The sequence below is a fragment of the Vigna umbellata genome, chromosome 4 (assembly GCF_029865625.1).
Source record: "Vigna umbellata cultivar VRB3 chromosome 4, Vumbellata_1.0, whole genome shotgun sequence".
In the NCBI taxonomy this organism is placed as follows: domain Eukaryota; kingdom Viridiplantae; phylum Streptophyta; class Magnoliopsida; order Fabales; family Fabaceae; genus Vigna; species Vigna umbellata.
The window spans coordinates 69485502-69501932 of NC_142168.1; the positions used below are offsets into that span (position 1 = coordinate 69485502).

General features: G+C 30.0%; 1 protein-coding gene across 3 annotated transcripts; it reads right to left on the reverse strand.

The window, feature by feature from the left end:
- Positions 1 to 9580: 9580 nt before the first annotated feature.
- On the reverse strand, positions 9581 to 14528 carry LOC148201084 (uncharacterized). 3 transcript variants are annotated; one of them, XM_088114232.1, is made up of 4 exons: positions 14218 to 14528; positions 12394 to 13445; positions 10851 to 11718; positions 9581 to 10039 (listed from the first exon to the last, which is right to left on the reverse strand). In XM_088114232.1, exons 2-4 carry the CDS (start codon positions 13360 to 13362, stop codon positions 9993 to 9995), a joined length of 1884 nt encoding a protein of 627 aa, XP_087970358.1. In that variant the 5' UTR covers positions 13363 to 13445; positions 14218 to 14528; the 3' UTR covers positions 9581 to 9992. The 3 variants fall into 3 exon arrangements, with proteins under 3 accessions (XP_087970358.1, XP_087970359.1, XP_087970360.1); XM_088114233.1 differs by having other exon boundaries at positions 14135 to 14528; XM_088114234.1 differs by lacking the exon at positions 14218 to 14528 and adding an exon at positions 13585 to 13687.
- Positions 14529 to 16431: the final 1903 nt, after the last annotated feature.

Below are 16431 nucleotides of genomic sequence, written 5' to 3' on the forward strand. Positions count from 1 at the left end.
TAATAGTAATTTAAAAATGATATGACTCGACTATTTTATTATTAAAATATTTTAATATAAATAGGTTTGTTATGAAGTAGTTTTATTGTTTTAAAAGACATTATTTTCTCTATAAACTTTTTTTTAGAGTTTTCTCACTTTTCTCTAAGGGTTTTTCTTCTTTATTTGTAGTGAGATCTTTGATTTGGATCGATCAATTTTTTGTTTGTATAAGTTTTAGTTTTTTTTAATTGTTTTCTTTTGTTATCTATTATATGTGAATCTTTCTTCACTTGCATGCGTTTTTTTAGTTATCTATATGAGTGTTTGTTTATCAGTGATCATAATGGTATGTATTGATCGTTTTTTATGTTGTTCCAAGGTATAGCCATGATGACATCTTGTGAGCTTAAAGGGTTTTGGGGTTCCTTAAATCATGTTCGTATGTTTCTTAGGTAAAAGAAGCTAATTGTTTTAATGTTATAAATATCTTAAAATTTATCATTTCATGATTGAATGGTATAATAAAATTAAATGTTGAATTAGGATATTAGATGTTTGTAGTGTTTAATTGTTTTGGTTGAGTTGTGTTGATTGGGGAACTTATGATATAGCCAATTGAATTAATTGGTATGTGCCCTGACATTAAAAGTTGTTTTTTTTTCAAAGTACTAATAAGGGAATACCAATTTGTTCATTTGAGCATATCCCAATTTCCCAAAACACTGAGTTTTCATTTGTTGTGTTCTGATGCAGCATTGAGCGTGGCATATTGGCACTGAGCGCCAATTCATTTGACATGTTTGGGAGCATTTTAGCTATAGGTCGTTGAGTGTCAATTTTGAACCATTGAACACCATATATATCAAAGGGTATAATGATGAGCGAAGCCAAGGTGTCCATGAGATCCTATTTTTGTGAATAGTTTAGCATTGAGTAGTGTCAGGATGTCGTTGAGTGTCATATTGTATTGCAGATCTGAAGCCTTTTAACTCTAGGGCGTTGAGTGTCACCTTTTACGAGAAGTCTGGCGCTGAGCGCCACCTCCAAGCGTTAGTGTGTATATGTGACTCTAATTTGTCTTCTTTGATTGTTTGAATTAGATTTAAAATGGACTTTATATATGTTCATGAGTACTATGCGGATTTGTTGAGGTGGTGATATTTTTTGGATGTGTGGTGATGCTGTTATGAGAATTTCAAAGAGAAATTATTTGTGGTGATGTGATTGTGTATGTACTGACATTATGGGTTCAACAATGGGGTATCCTGATATACTACCAATCATTTAACTCATATAAAGAGGAATTAGTGAGAGAGAATGATAAAAGGTCCTAGTCGCTCGACTCTTTTGATCCTAGGTGCGAAAGAGACTAACCTTGTAAGCAGTAAGGTGATAACCCCTTTAGTTGTGACTCTACAAAAATACAAGTATTACTATAAGTGCATGTTTACAGTGAAACTCAATGCCAACAATATGTATCCGAATAATTGAGTATAATATCAATTATTTTATCTGTATTTATATGAATTATTGTATTTTGTAAATGTTTAGCTTTATACCTAATATAATTTAATTGTCTTAGGAATTAGTGTTAAAGAAGTCATACTATTAATAATCAGTTAAATTTAAGAATTTAGTTGAAGTGTATATGAATAATTATGTTCGTGCATATATGAAATTAGGCTGTTGATAAAACTTTTTGTGAATGATTAAGAAATATTGAATAAATTCAAATTAAATAAATTTAACTGTCTTTTCTTAATATATATATATATATATATAATATATAATATAATATATATAATATATATATATATATTATATATATATATATATATATATATATATAATATATATATATATATATAAGAGGGATAGAATGTGGGTCAATATAAATTTAGTTACTAAAGAAACGAAGGATTATAGTTTTTGAATCAAAGTTTCACCGTCGCCAAATTTTTATAAATCTAAATATCTATCACCTACTCAATGAAATTAGTTTTTAATAATCTTATTTTCTGCATATAATACAACAATCTAGAAAATAGTTAACAGTGATGCTGATATTTTTATAAATTGAACTTGAATATTTTATTATTAAAATATAACATTTATAAATAGAAAAAATAATTTGTTAAGTTTTATTTTATAAAAATTACTATTTTTCTAAAATTATCTCTCTTTTTTCTACATTTTATATACGTTTTTATCTCTATGTTATTTTTTCTTAAGATAACTATTTATGAGTATTCACATAGAGTAATACAATTTTAATTTATAAAAAAATATTTTAGTAAGATCATTTTTATCATTTTTTTAAGTCAATTTTTATATGGTTTGCATTGTGTTAGATGACATTTGCAATTTATTCAAAGGGTTCAAAATTAATTTTTGTTTGATTATAATTGTTAGGATATGTTCAAATTATTGATCAAAATTTTTTCTACATAATTAGAGTATATGTGAGAGTTAGAGTTCTTGAGGATATAGCTGGTCAGAAGCTTAATTCAGGTAAAAGAAGCATGTGTTTTTGGTTCAAATGAATAGGTTATAAGAAAATTTTGATCCATTGTTCATCTGAATTGAGATAGTTTATTTTTGGTTCAAATTGTTGATCAAAATTTTTTTCTACATAGTTAGAGTACATGTGAGAGTTAGAGTTTTTGAGGACATAGTTGGTCAGAAGCTCAATTCAGGTAAAGAGAGCATGTGTTTTTGGTTCAAATGAATAGGTTATAAGAAAATTTGATCCATTGCTCATATGAATTGAGATTTTGTTCTATGTTGATAGATTTTGATTTTGTATGAGTTGTTAAATTGAGTATAGTTGGATTATAACTTGTGTTGTTGTGTGAGTATTGATAAATAAGGGCACCTCTTTTGAGTTAATGAAATATTTAAAGTTACCTTTAAACTAATTAAAGCAATTTTAGCAAGAGAAAAAAATATTAGTGATCATAATAGACCAATTGATTTATCTATTGTATTAATTGAGTTTTTGAAATTGTGCAGACTTCTTAGACAAACTAATTAATTGTTGAGAGAAAATCAACTAATGAAAATATAGATAACTCATGTCACTTTACTTGTTGAGTGAGCTAAAACTAGTTGGACAAGCCTTATAAACAAGGCTCATAGGGTTTAGGTCACCTTAGGGCAAGTAAAAGACTTTTAAAATGAAATGTATTTTAACAAAATCTATAGAATTTAAGGTGGTTAGATCACTAGGCGAGTATAGCCTAACTAGGAGAATTATTTGGTTAAAAGCTTCCCGTATTTGATCATTGAGGGAGCCAATACCCTCGTTGAGCGAAATTTGAGATATTAAAATCTGGAGAACTTATAGAGATTGGTAGCTAGGCACGTCAAACAATCACTAGGTAAATATACCTCCAAAGGTGTACGTTGAATGAGTAGGATGTTTGTTGAGTGAGCCTAGGTAAGAAAAGTTTCAAATTTGTCTCGTTGAACGAGTTTGTATGCATATTGAATGGGAGTAGAAGATTTTAGAAATATGATAAATGATTTAAGGTTTAAAAATAAAATGGGTGGATGTGTGTGACTGAGTAGTGTTAGGTGTTAGCCAAAATCTATTATAGATGCATGTAGCCGAGTAGAGTTTGAATGTTGGTCAAAATCTATTGTGAATGTGTGAGTGACTGAATAAAACTTAGAGGTTACCAAAATATATTATGGAATGTTAACTGTGGAATGTATGAAATGTGAATGTAGTTATTTTCAAGGAGGAAATACTACATTGAATAATTTTAGGATGTATATTGAATGAAGACTATGAGGATGAGGTTATCCTAATTCTACTAATATTGTACTCATGTAAAGGAAGATACTAGGGGGTGATAGTTGTGGAGTTCCTATAACTTGGAGGAGGTGTGAAATAATATTGTGCCTCGTAGGTAGAAAGAATTTACCCTATCATACTGTGAAGTGAAATGTTATATGGCGTGTACAAAATATGAGTTTAATTAATTTCATACAAGAGTCTTCCTAAAATAGAGTCTAAGTGTATTTTTCTTTTATAAAATAATGGTTCTTATTAATTTCTGTAAACAAAAACACACTCACATATAAGAGCAAAAATAAAAACATAAAATAAATCTAACATGATTCACACCTCAAACTTTACATCCATGAGTATTATTATTCAACATACATTTTTTCTAACAAAAATTGTAAATTTTCATATAATTTTTCTTGAAAAAAACCGTAAGCCTTCTCATACAATTTTTTTCTGCAACAATCATACACAATTACTCAAGTCTCATATACATTTTATAGACTTATTAAATCGTGGAGACAACTCTTAAATAAACTTTTCATTTTTATAATATTTTCCTACTACTTTCTTCTTTATATTAGAAGTGAACTTTAGTGAACATCCACTAAGAAACCAACATCACTACATAGAAGAAAATAATAATCAATATAACTATAAATTGCATGTGTTGATTCTTTCACACAAAACCTTTTAAATTGTACTCATCTTCATTTAATTTCATCTTTTTGATTGAAAAGCAAAATTAGTCATGTTTTTTTTTCTTTATCCTTTCTTCTTATCTTTAGAAGTCTAACCTCATTTTTCATATTCTCTATGATTGAATTATATTCGTGGATGATTGTAACCACCTAATTTAGTTTTGAAACATAATAAGTTTATTTTATTTTTAAAGTGAACTTTAAACTTCATTTAACCTTAATACACTAATTTGTAATGTGAGGTTTGCATTAACTTATATATTGTAAAAAAAAATTATCTTTAATTAGTGTGGGATTTCTAACACATCCTTTACTCGAGACATATACATCTCAAGCATGAAACTATACATTAATTAGTGATTTCCTAGTAACCCAATAACGAGTGACACAATAGACCTAATGAACAACGAATTTTACTATAATAGACTTTAGATGACTCATATACTATATTGAGAATTAGACTTTAAGTCTAACTCAATCTTATAAAATTGACTTATAAGATGAGATTTGTTGTATTTTAATTTTCATATTCCTTCTTAATTGTGAAGTTAAGAACTTTGATTTTTCTAAATTAACATTTAGATTGTTTGTAATTTATGTTTTAGTTGTTTTGGAATTAAAATCTTATAGATTAATATTGAAACCTAATTATTGATATTTCTCTAAATCTAAATTCATTTCCAAGATAGGTAGTTAGTTAACTTACTTTTATTTGAATTAGATTTGTAATGTTGGTGCAAGTTGAAAATTTGTTCATATTAATATTAGGTTGGGAATTTAACTTGTATATGAATTTTACTAGTAATCTTAAATTTAGAAAATTAGATATTGAATGACAATGTTGGAAATAAAGTACTCTTGGTTTTAATTTCAACCCAGTAAAAACTTATAAATGGTAAATGAAAGTTATCGGTTGAAATTAGGTAATTCTCTGTTAAAGACTTTTCATTTTGCTTTAGGTTGTTATGCTAAATTTTAATAATAATAATAATAAGTGGTTGAAATCTATGGCAGTATGTGTAATTGTTGTATATATTATAATGCCAATTTAAAATGTTTGAGCAATTTAAAACTTTGCAAAAAGTCAATAATTTTCTACATAAATTTGCTGAACGAATTTAGACATGGAGAAAGTGACTTTTATTGTGAAAAGTTCACTTAGTGGATTCTCCGATAGCCCATCATGAAAGTTATGCCATTGGATGTTAGCTTCGTTTTAGCTTTGGAATGACCTAAAAACGAGGTCTATATCCAGTTATAACTATTTTAGTAAATAAAGGTCAAGCTGTCAATTTTAGTTAAAGTTGCTGCACTTTTGTAACTTTTAAGCAAAGTAAATATTTTTCTAACCTCAACATTTTGTAAGTCATATTTTAAGTTGTGTTGGTTATAAAATTTAGGTTTTGTTGTGATATAGACATATAGAACATATATTTTAATTAAATTATCTCAACATTAATATATATATATATATATATATATATATATATATATATATATATAATATTAAGTTTTTTTTAAACCCTTTATTTAGGTAAAAAGTTTAACTATATAGGATTTATTATCACTTTAAAATATCGGTGAATATATTTTTGGGTGGTTATTAATTTTTTAAGTGTCACATCAGGTGGGAAGTATGATAAATGATTATTAGCAATGACTGTACTTTATGAAATCAAATGACAACTATATGTATTAATTAAAATAAATTGAATCTTACCTAATTTCAAAAATAATTATTCTACATTTCTAGATTTGCAAGGTGCTTGCTTATATCCACGTCTTGCATTTGAAGATTACTCTATATCCTGTTTCTTTAGGTTACCCTGTCATAATCAACAACCTAAGATAATAAATTTAGGACACCTAACTAAAATTAATTTTACAGAGTTGCCTTAAAGAGTCTATAAATAGGAGCACACCCAAACACATTCCCACCACTTTCTTTTGTCTCTTTATTTTATGTCTTAAGTTTCTACTTGTACCAAGATGTCTGGTAGGTATTCTCCTTCTCAAATAAAACGGAATTAATTATAGTTTTAGTTCCTAACTTTTCATAAAATATTAATTTTATTTTTTATTCTTAAATTTTTCTACAATTTAGTCTCCTGAATTATAATTACTACTTTTATATAATTTTAATTTTTTTATTATCTACAATTTGGTTTATTTTTTGATTAAAAAAATACTAAATTATATTTTCTAACGATTTCTTACAACAACTATTTTTATTTGTAAAAGAATAGTTATAATTTAAAATATAACAACTTAAAATATTTAAAATAAATTTGATTATTTTTATTGTATTTAAATATGTAAATGTAAAGGAATATTTTTAAAGATTTAGTTTTTATACTTAATTATTTAAATGTGAAGATATTTTTTGTTTTTCATAATCATTTCATGTAGTTTTTTGAATTTTTTTTAACATAGTACACTTGGTGTTTCGGTTATAGGGTTGATGTTATATACTCAAAGCATTCAAGAATGTGTGGATGACCGGACGGACCTTGAAGACTGGATAAACCTTGCATATTGGACGGATGGACGGACGCTGCTCTAGGCATTAGGTTAAAGACCGATCAGACGTTTCTCCATGCACTTCAGGTGGTCATCCTCCTCCTTCTCCAAGCGGGGCGGACGACACTTGTCAAAGGCACTCTGACGCTCAAGTTAGTAATGTAACCGAGCGATAAGTAATGCATGTATATAGTGCATCATGTCTAAAGTCATACCTGGAACCTTTATTTATACTAGTTGTGATGGACTTTTACCTTTTGTCGGTCTAATGACAACTCAATCGCACCTTAACCTTCATTAGGGGCTTAATAAGTCATTATCGTTTATAATCTAATCATGTGGTCATCATTTGAAAGGCGAGGATTTTGTTGCTTAGGTTAAGACCGCTCGGTCATCAGTTGTGTATAGCTTTAGATTGGACCATTCAGTCAATATGCTTAGTTTATATTTTGTAAATCAATCGGTTTATACAAGGTGTTGTATCACTGTTCGGTTTATGTCTATATTTGGTATCAGACTTATGTTGTTCTGTAAAGTTTTTAGTTTTATGGTTATTTTGGATAACTGTACTGTTAAAAAATTGTATTAGTTTTATGTGAATTGGTCTATCATATTATTATATGTGATTAATCTATGATATACTATTATACTTGAGATATTACATAAAGTAAAAGGATAAAATAAGATTACGTTCAATAAATTTAATGTTGACTTTTAAAATTAAAGATACCGTAACATTATTTTTTTACTTATGAATACATGGACACGAAGAAAGAGAGAGGAAGAGAGAAAAAAAAGAAAAAGAAAGATCGAAAGGGAGAAAGAAAGACATAAAGAGAAAAAGAAAGATAGAAAAAGAAAAACAAAGAAAGAAAGAAAGAGCGGAAGAGATAAACAAAGGAAGAAAGAGAGAAAAAGAGAGAAAGAAAGGGGAGACAAACACAGAGAAAGAGAAACAAAAAGATAGAGTAAATGAAAAAAACGCTACTGCTGGACAAAATTCAATAAAAGAAGACATCTATCATTACCTTTGAAGGTAGAGACATAGAAATGAGTTCTAAACTTAGTCAGTCCACGTAATTATGGGTTTCAGTCGAATGGAAAAATTTAGTCTTTTTTTTTTAATTATGATTAAAATGGACCACGTTTATTAACATTAACATTTTATTAGTTTTTTTTATCATTTTTCACAATTTTTTATTATAATTTTTAGGTTGATAATTTATTTATTTTAAATATTATAATATTAGTAAATAATTTTTTAATATGTTAAATATTTAATTTATTTGTTTATCAAATTATATAAATTAACACTTTAGTTTTCAATTAAATAGTATTTGGTAAAATAAGTTAATATATTAATTATATTTTTATAAAACAAAGAATCAATTATCCATTTCAATTTGAGCTAGATTAGAAAATTTTTACCTCATCAAAAAGTGAATCAAATTAAAATAATTCATTTTTAATCTGGTGAATAGAGTAGATTCACTTACATGTTTCACCTCATCTTTATTTATTTTGTTAACAGTAAAAAAAGTTAAATCGATATTTTCAAAAAGTTTAGTTCTACAATCTTATAAATAAAAGATCACAAGCTTTAATATAATATCTCCAGTCTTATTTTTCTTTATTTAAACTCTATTAAATCATATAAGTTTTAGACTTATCTTATAGCTTTATTCTTACCTTTATATAAAATTCATATTTTAATAATTTTTTTATTTTTTTCAAATTTAAAAGAGTAATTTTTATTGTTATAATTCTAACTCATGGTCTAAGCAGAATATTTAATTTCACATAGTATGAAATTACATTTTAAACTTAGGAATTGATAATTGGAAGTTAAGAGAATACTTTTTAAAAAATATTGCATAACAAAGAAATGCTAAAAAAGAATAGAAATATACAGTTGTTATGCAGCAACTTGATATTATTCTTACAATTGTAAAAGTTTATTAAAACTCCCAACCAATTGTCAACCCTTATTAGCTTAAAATGTGACCACTTCTTTAGCTTGTTAACTAAAAAAAATGTCATCAAGGAAGATTTTTCCCCATCTTTTTTGGGCGTCTCTTAGTGTTTGATTGAGTAAACATTTCAATAAACACTTTTAAGAAAACAACATTAATTTGTATAAATTAGAACTTACTTGTGCAGATAATAAATGAAAACTTACCTAAATTAATTTATGAAAAAAAAAAAACATATTTCAATTTTTGCTTCCGATTTTACTCGTTTAGAAATACTTATAGAATTCATCCAAACATATTTCAAAGTGGCTTTTGACAATATAAATGTAAATTAAAAAATAAGTTAAGCACAAAAAGAACATAGTAAACATTGCTTGCAACAATTGCCTCACATTGATAATACAATCTTATCCCGCAGACAACGTTATATCTAAAAGCCAAATTCTATTACTCCACAATAATGTAATCAGTAAATTATAATTCAATTTGCATATGTTTGGATTAACTTAATTAAAAATTAATCATCAGTTCTTCAACTGTTTTCTAAAATTATTTTAAAAATTAGAAATCTGTCATCAGGATGAGTGCAAGAAAATATAAGATGGCCAAGCTGATGAAGAAAAGTAGGATGAAAATAATAGTAAAATAATAGTGGAAACAGACTCAAAGAAAGCTTAAGCACAAAGGGTTTATATACACAAACCTCCGGAAGAAAAAAAAAACTTCACATCCTCCAAAACGCTATGCAGTTCTCCAAACTAGAAATCTTCGATTTTTACACTTGACTAGAAAAATGGGGAGAACAAATATGGAACATGGAAAACTTTTATATATAATATCAACCTCAAATAATAGTAAGACCAAAAACTCAGTCATCACTTTCAACCCGCCACTTACTACAACGACCTACTTAGAATTTTCTCTTTGAAAGCCCACAATGCATGCAGAGTTAGAATAGTCACAGCATCCAACCCTGCTTCATTTGTGCGGAGAACTAATGCACCAAATGCAATGATTTCTATGTCAAGGTTCTTCTTCCGCAAGCTGCACATTGTATCCATGCTTTATATCTGGAGAAAACCAAACCTCTGATAATTACACACCATTTGCAAAAAAATGCCACATACATGGATATATACATATTTTTACTGCCCCCTCCCCGATCAATATGCATTGCAGAGAGAAATTCCATTCAGTAATTAAAACTTATGTGATTTAATATTGCGGGCATGTTATCTTTATACAACTATTCTTCTTTTCTTTCTATATATAGGGCACAAGTACAACCTATTCAATCAAATTTACTCTTTTGCATGAGTGTAAATTCTGACATTATAAAAAGGGCAATCAGCCGAATTATTCAATGGTTTTATCATACTAGAAGCAAGGCAAGTACAGGAAATCTGGCTAATAGCACAAGCTTTCAGTATGGTTAAGAACGGAGGCTAGACGATGTTACAAACAAATGAAAGCTGTGAGTTTGCATCAATTTGACCACTATCATAATGAAAACCGAAAATCCAAAGTCACGTCACGTAGGAACTATCATAATTATCCAGTTTGCATCAATCAGGTAGGAACTATTATTTTCAAGATGTCTAAACTAAAGCGAGAGATTCAGGTTATGGTATGCATGAACCCAAAATATAACTCTCCACCACAACCTAAACTAAACCAAACAGACAGTAGGTGTCCTTTAGGGTGAGAGAATGCCATTCAAAAGAATTTACATATCTATATTTCAAGTTGATAGGTCCTATTCTTTCTTACTTTTATTTTAAAATGCACACTCAAATATAAAATAACAAGACCAAAGTGGGATCACATAATAATGGAAATTAAAGATAAAACATAGAAATAGGAAAGTTGTAGTGAAAATACCTTTCATTGAAGGCTTGTCATAATCTTTCCTATCATCATCATTATTCCAATCACCGTCGTCATCATCACCCATATCATCCCTTCCATCATTTCCTATATCACTTTCACTAGCTGTCTCCCATTCAGAATCATCTGTCTCTGGACCATACATATCACCACCATCACCCTGACTATGGACCCCACCATGCTTAACAGCTGCCTCTCGGAATAACCACGCAGCACGCATCTGCTTCTTAACTAAACGCTCTGCATAATCTGGAACTTTATTTTGCCTCAATGAAAGATCAGGATCGTTTGACTGAGAGCACTCGTTTATAAATAAAATAGCATCTAACAAACTCTCTTTCGCTAATCCAAGCATATCATTAGCTTGTGCTCGTCTCCAAAGGCTTTTGGCATGACGATTGACAGGTTTATGAAGACATAGTGCTCGGGTAGCATCACTGATGGCAGCCAAAGGTTGTTGCAGCAAAAGATGGCATTGAGCACGATTACTATATAGAACAACTCTCTCCTTCCTAGATCTCATAGGACACAATGCCAAAGCTTCAGAATATTTTGAAGCAGCTCCAGAAATATTTCCAGATGAGAACAAGGAATTTCCTTCAAGTTTGACAACCAGAGCAGCGGCCTGCTTAATATGTAGATCTTCCTTGGGCATATTCTTTTCCCACTTCAATCTCTGCTTTGAATTTAATACATCCTCAATCTGTTCTTTAGTACGATTACTAATGGAGCTTCGACCTGACCCTTGAGACTGGATGCACTCTTGAAGAACACTAACAATTGAATCACCGAGCTTTTTGTGATCACCCAGAGTTGTAATCTCCGCAAGATCAACTAATACAGGCACGACTTTATCAATCACCTACACAATATATGCCAATGCCTTATCAAAAACAGAAACCAATTTACAATATTCAAGTGATAGAAACTTATAATCATAATCTCTAGCAATTGGAGCTTGAATGAATAAATGAAAACATCATTGTTAGTATACATCCAGTTTATACTTTACATATTCATTGGTGTATTGGCAAGGACCAGCCACCTTCCTTTTGGGACACTAATGAAAGGAAGTATTAACTAGTTTTAAGTCGCCTGTCTATAGATGGTCAAATGAAACTGTCATAGAAACCAAAAAACTAAAATAAAACCATTCTTTATTTCCTTCTCATCAGATTAACATTCTTGTATTCAGAATCATCTCATCCAGAAAATTTTCCTCGTCAGACCTCCACTTTCAATGAAATTTGCAAGTGAAATTAGAGAAATTGAAAAAGCCTTTTTAACCAAGGAAGAATACAAATAAGAGGAATGTAACGTGATAGATCTGAAAGGTAAAAGAGGCCTTTACTTTCATTTCCATTTTTCTTTAATTGAAAAAGTTAGTTCAAGGCATAAGAATCAAATTTCACTGACATGCAAATCAACGCATTCTTTGAGACAATCACTAGTATTCCTTAGTGTTCATGAGTGCAAACAAGCTCAACATATATGAAAAACCAAACCAGATGCCAAGCCGGAGTTGAGAAAATTTCACCTTGTGACATGTATTGGGATCTTGAAGCAACCATAGAAGACAATCAATAGCCATATACTGCCAGTCATCTGAAGAGCGAGCAATATTACACAATGCGTCAATAATACCAGGGCAACTGGCAACAGGCCCTCTACCAAGCTTTTGATGACAAATTGTTCTTAACAAGCCAATACCAGCTGGTGAATTCTCATTCACAAGTCCACCCCACATGCCAGGTAATTTTATCAGAAATTCTGGTTTGCATATGGTGGGAAGAAATTCATGTTTAAAAGCAAAGCAATTAATTAGCTGAAGGGACCAACACTGCAACTGACTAGCCCATTCCTCAGCCTTCCTGGACTCCATTTCAACACCACCCATACCACGCGTAAGCAGATCACAATGATAACTAAGCCTTCTATCGACATATTGGTAGAAGTGTGAATAAACTATTTCCAGGGAACTCATTGCCAATTGAATGGAGAGCTCAAGAATTTCACCATTGCTTGCTATGGCAGGAAAAGTGCTGGCATATGTAGCCAAGTGTCCCAATGCTCTAACTGCCACCCTCTGCTCAACCCAAGTTAATCTGCCTCTTAAAAGCTCAACCAAGGGAGGAATGACCCCTGCATGCACAGCACTTTCTGCAAATTCCTCCATATTCATAGTGTAGGAACCAATTATATGAGCTGCATAATAAGGAATATATATATTTTGATCATGAGAAAGCCAGCGCCGGTTCTTCAGTCCCTTCCATATGAGAGCAGCCATGCATTCAAAAATACCTAGCTCTATGAATTCCGGGTCATTTGGATGAGCCATAGCCGTGTTCCAAAGGCCACTGATAGGGAGAACCTGCCCATCATCATCTTGAATTGGAAGCTCTCTAAAGAATTTCAGTACACTAGCTCGGCGCTTGCTCGGATTCCCTTCCTTCATGACACAAAAAAAGCATCCGGGGTATGGACAGTCCGATGAAACTTTATCCATGCTCGACAAATTGGAATAACAACCTCGAACATCAACAAATCAATTCCTCATCAGGTGGCTGAAGCAAGAAAACCACTTCCAAACTGCACACAAGTAACAAAATCAAATCAGTAATCAGCGCAACCCTTGACACATACCAACCAAAAGACCAATTCTTCTACAGTTCCCTAAACAACATTAGATTCTCAGAAAGAAAAAGTATACAAGAAAAAAAGATGCAACCTATCGATTAATTTTTACAAACATTTCCCCATATCCACACTGATAAAAATGCCCAACTCGTTGCAGAACAAAACCTACACAAAATAGTCCAAGTCAAAAATTGATTTTTAGCGCTTATTCTCCACCAGCCTTGAAAGAGACAAAGACGCCCACACACATCACCAAACATTTAAATTAATAGCAAAAACTCAGACTTTCAGCATTTATTTTTCCCCTTTCAATCTGAAATAGTAAGGGTAAAGAAACAGTGATTTCTGAACAAGAAAAAAAAAACCATAAATATTCTCACTTAAAAAGTCAAACCCAGAGTGAATCACGGGAAGAGACAGGGCAAGAAGAGGATCATACTACCTAGCTAGTACCTACGAACTACTCACAGCATCAACATTCCCACACAAGTCAACCAAATTTCCACCAAATAAAAACAATTCCATTTTGTCTTTGGCGTGTTGCAGAATCGATTACGCACTACGCAGTAGCGAAGACCGATTTTCCTGTGGCACAATCGATTCCACCACGCCAAAAAAAACAAGGTAGGTGATAAAATTACCCTCCGCTGCGTAACGGTCTTCTCACAGTAACAGGGAAAAAAAAAAGCAGAACACGGACGCTGTGAAAGAACAAGAGAGTTACGAGCAGTAAACGGTGAGGAGAAAGTGCGTGGTCGTTTCAGCAAAGCTTCGTTTACAGCGAAGATCGGCTATGTTTGTAAACGACAGATCCAAATTTGTCGTGGTGGTTTACAACCTGAGACCGTTTCATGTCGGAATTCACGTGCTCCTTAGATGCTTTGTGAACTTTTCGCTCTCTCTCTCTCTTTCTATCACGCTTTTCTCACAGCACCGTCATCTTTTGATCTAGGTTAAATTCCAGTGAAAGAAAGAGAAAGGAGAAAAAGAGAGTGAGGAACGGAGAAGGAAGACAACGGAATAATGCTGAGCCTCCACTACACTGTACTATACAAGTATAAATTTTAAATGATTGGTTTTATTTTAAATAATGATTTAATTCAATATTTTTTACCCATTTCACTAAAAAAAGGAGAGAAATAAATTTTCTTTCAAAATATATATATTTTTAAAAATGGATGAAGAAATTAATATAATCAGGGTAATTACATAATATTTTCTTTCATAATTGTTTGTACGTATTACGACAACAATATAGTGCTCACTTACGTCGCTGTCGTCATGCCAAGAAAATATTGCTTGAATAGAAACATATATTTTTATAATCTCTTAACCTTTAATGCTAGATGATAAAAAAAAAAACGTGCGCAGTTACCGTTGCATAATTTCCGTCGCAAATTCTCGATTTTAATTATTTTCTTCTTTTGGTATTAATTTTAATTTCTTAACTTGAATTTGTATGAGTTTTGAATTGGTATTTTTATTGAAAATTATTTATTTATTCTTTATATTTGAATGGGCTGTGTTTGGGCATGACCCCATTAATGGGGCCAATTGCGCACTAGCGTGTAATGTTGAAGTGCATGGGCCAATCAGATACAAACCCATGCATAGGAACAGTGAGAGATAAATGAAAAAGTGAAGAGCTGAATGACCTAATACACAATTCTTTTTAAGAAAATAATATTATTAATTTAATAGTGAGTGAATTACATTTCCTTTTCCTAGTAGGTGCAATTATTAGACTGTTGGCCTCTTTTATTTTAAATTATCTTTTGAAGACAAAAATGATTATTTGAGCAATCAAACTTTATATATATATATATATATATATATATATATATATATATATATATATATATATATATATATATATATATATATCAAATTTTTTTCAAAATTTTATTTGCGTGATATGCAAATTTCTACGGTGTAACATATTTTTTCTGATTATAGAATCGCAGTACCACAAGAAATTGGAGTAATAGAACTAGTAAGTATACTTGAGATTATTTAATGGTTATGTTTTAAAATTATCCAAAACTTTAAAATTATATCCTAACATAATAATAATTTTTTATAATTTTTTGAGTTTCAGTTGTCTTCAGTTTTATTCATCTATACACTATCCTTTAATAAATTTCTTTAATCTAATTGTTTAATTAGACAATTTTCTTTTATAATAAATGAAGAAAATGTTTACTTGATAAAATATGTGATTGAGTAGTTTTTCATTTTCAAATAATTAAGTAAAGTATTTTTTAATATTATTTCTGCAAAATATTATGCATATTTATAAGTGTATTATTTTAATATATTTTAATTAGTTACTCAACAGATAATAAAGTTACAAAAATATTGTTGGAAGTTCTATAATAAGACCAATTCATAGTATAAGGAGCAAACCTTACTTTACAAACTGATTATATAGGGTTCAGTTAGGCTTAAAGTTCACTTCTTCCATCCGCTAGAAGTCTCACATCGACTAGATATAAGGTTAATTCATAGTATATAAATGGATGCAAACTTCATTTTACAAGCTGGTTTTGTGAGGTTGAGTTAGACTTAAAATACACTTCTTAACAATATATATATATATATATATATATATATATATATATATATATATATATATATATATATTATTATTTTAAATAGGTTAAATAAATCATTTTTTAGATTCATATTTTTGGTTCCTCGGTACAATTAGACTTCTATGGTTAAATTGGTTTAATTGTGTTAGAAGTTGAGAAAATTGAGAAAAAATGATTCAAAACAAAGTCATTGTGGTTCATCTTCTTCTACAATTATGCAATCTCAATTATCTCTTCAATCTCCAATGAAGGTCAATGTCTCTTCATATCTAGACCTTCCTTTTAATCTCCACAACGTTCTTCGACTTCCCCTCTTTCGCTACCTTCCTTCAACCACCACCCTG

What these genes read in the sequence shown, in the direction of transcription:
- LOC148201084 (XM_088114232.1), bottom strand. Translation starts at nt 13,362, where the DNA reads ATGGATAAAGTTTCATCGGACTGTCCATACCCCGGATGCTTTTTTTGT. An exon ending in ATCCCAATACATGTCACAAG is followed by an intron (nt 11,719 to 12,393) that starts GTGAAATTTTCT and finishes TATATTGTGTAG; the next exon opens with GTGATTGATAAAGTCGTGCC. An exon ending in TGACAAGCCTTCAATGAAAG is followed by an intron (nt 10,040 to 10,850) that starts GTATTTTCACTA and finishes GGTTTTCTCCAG; the next exon opens with ATATAAAGCATGGATACAAT.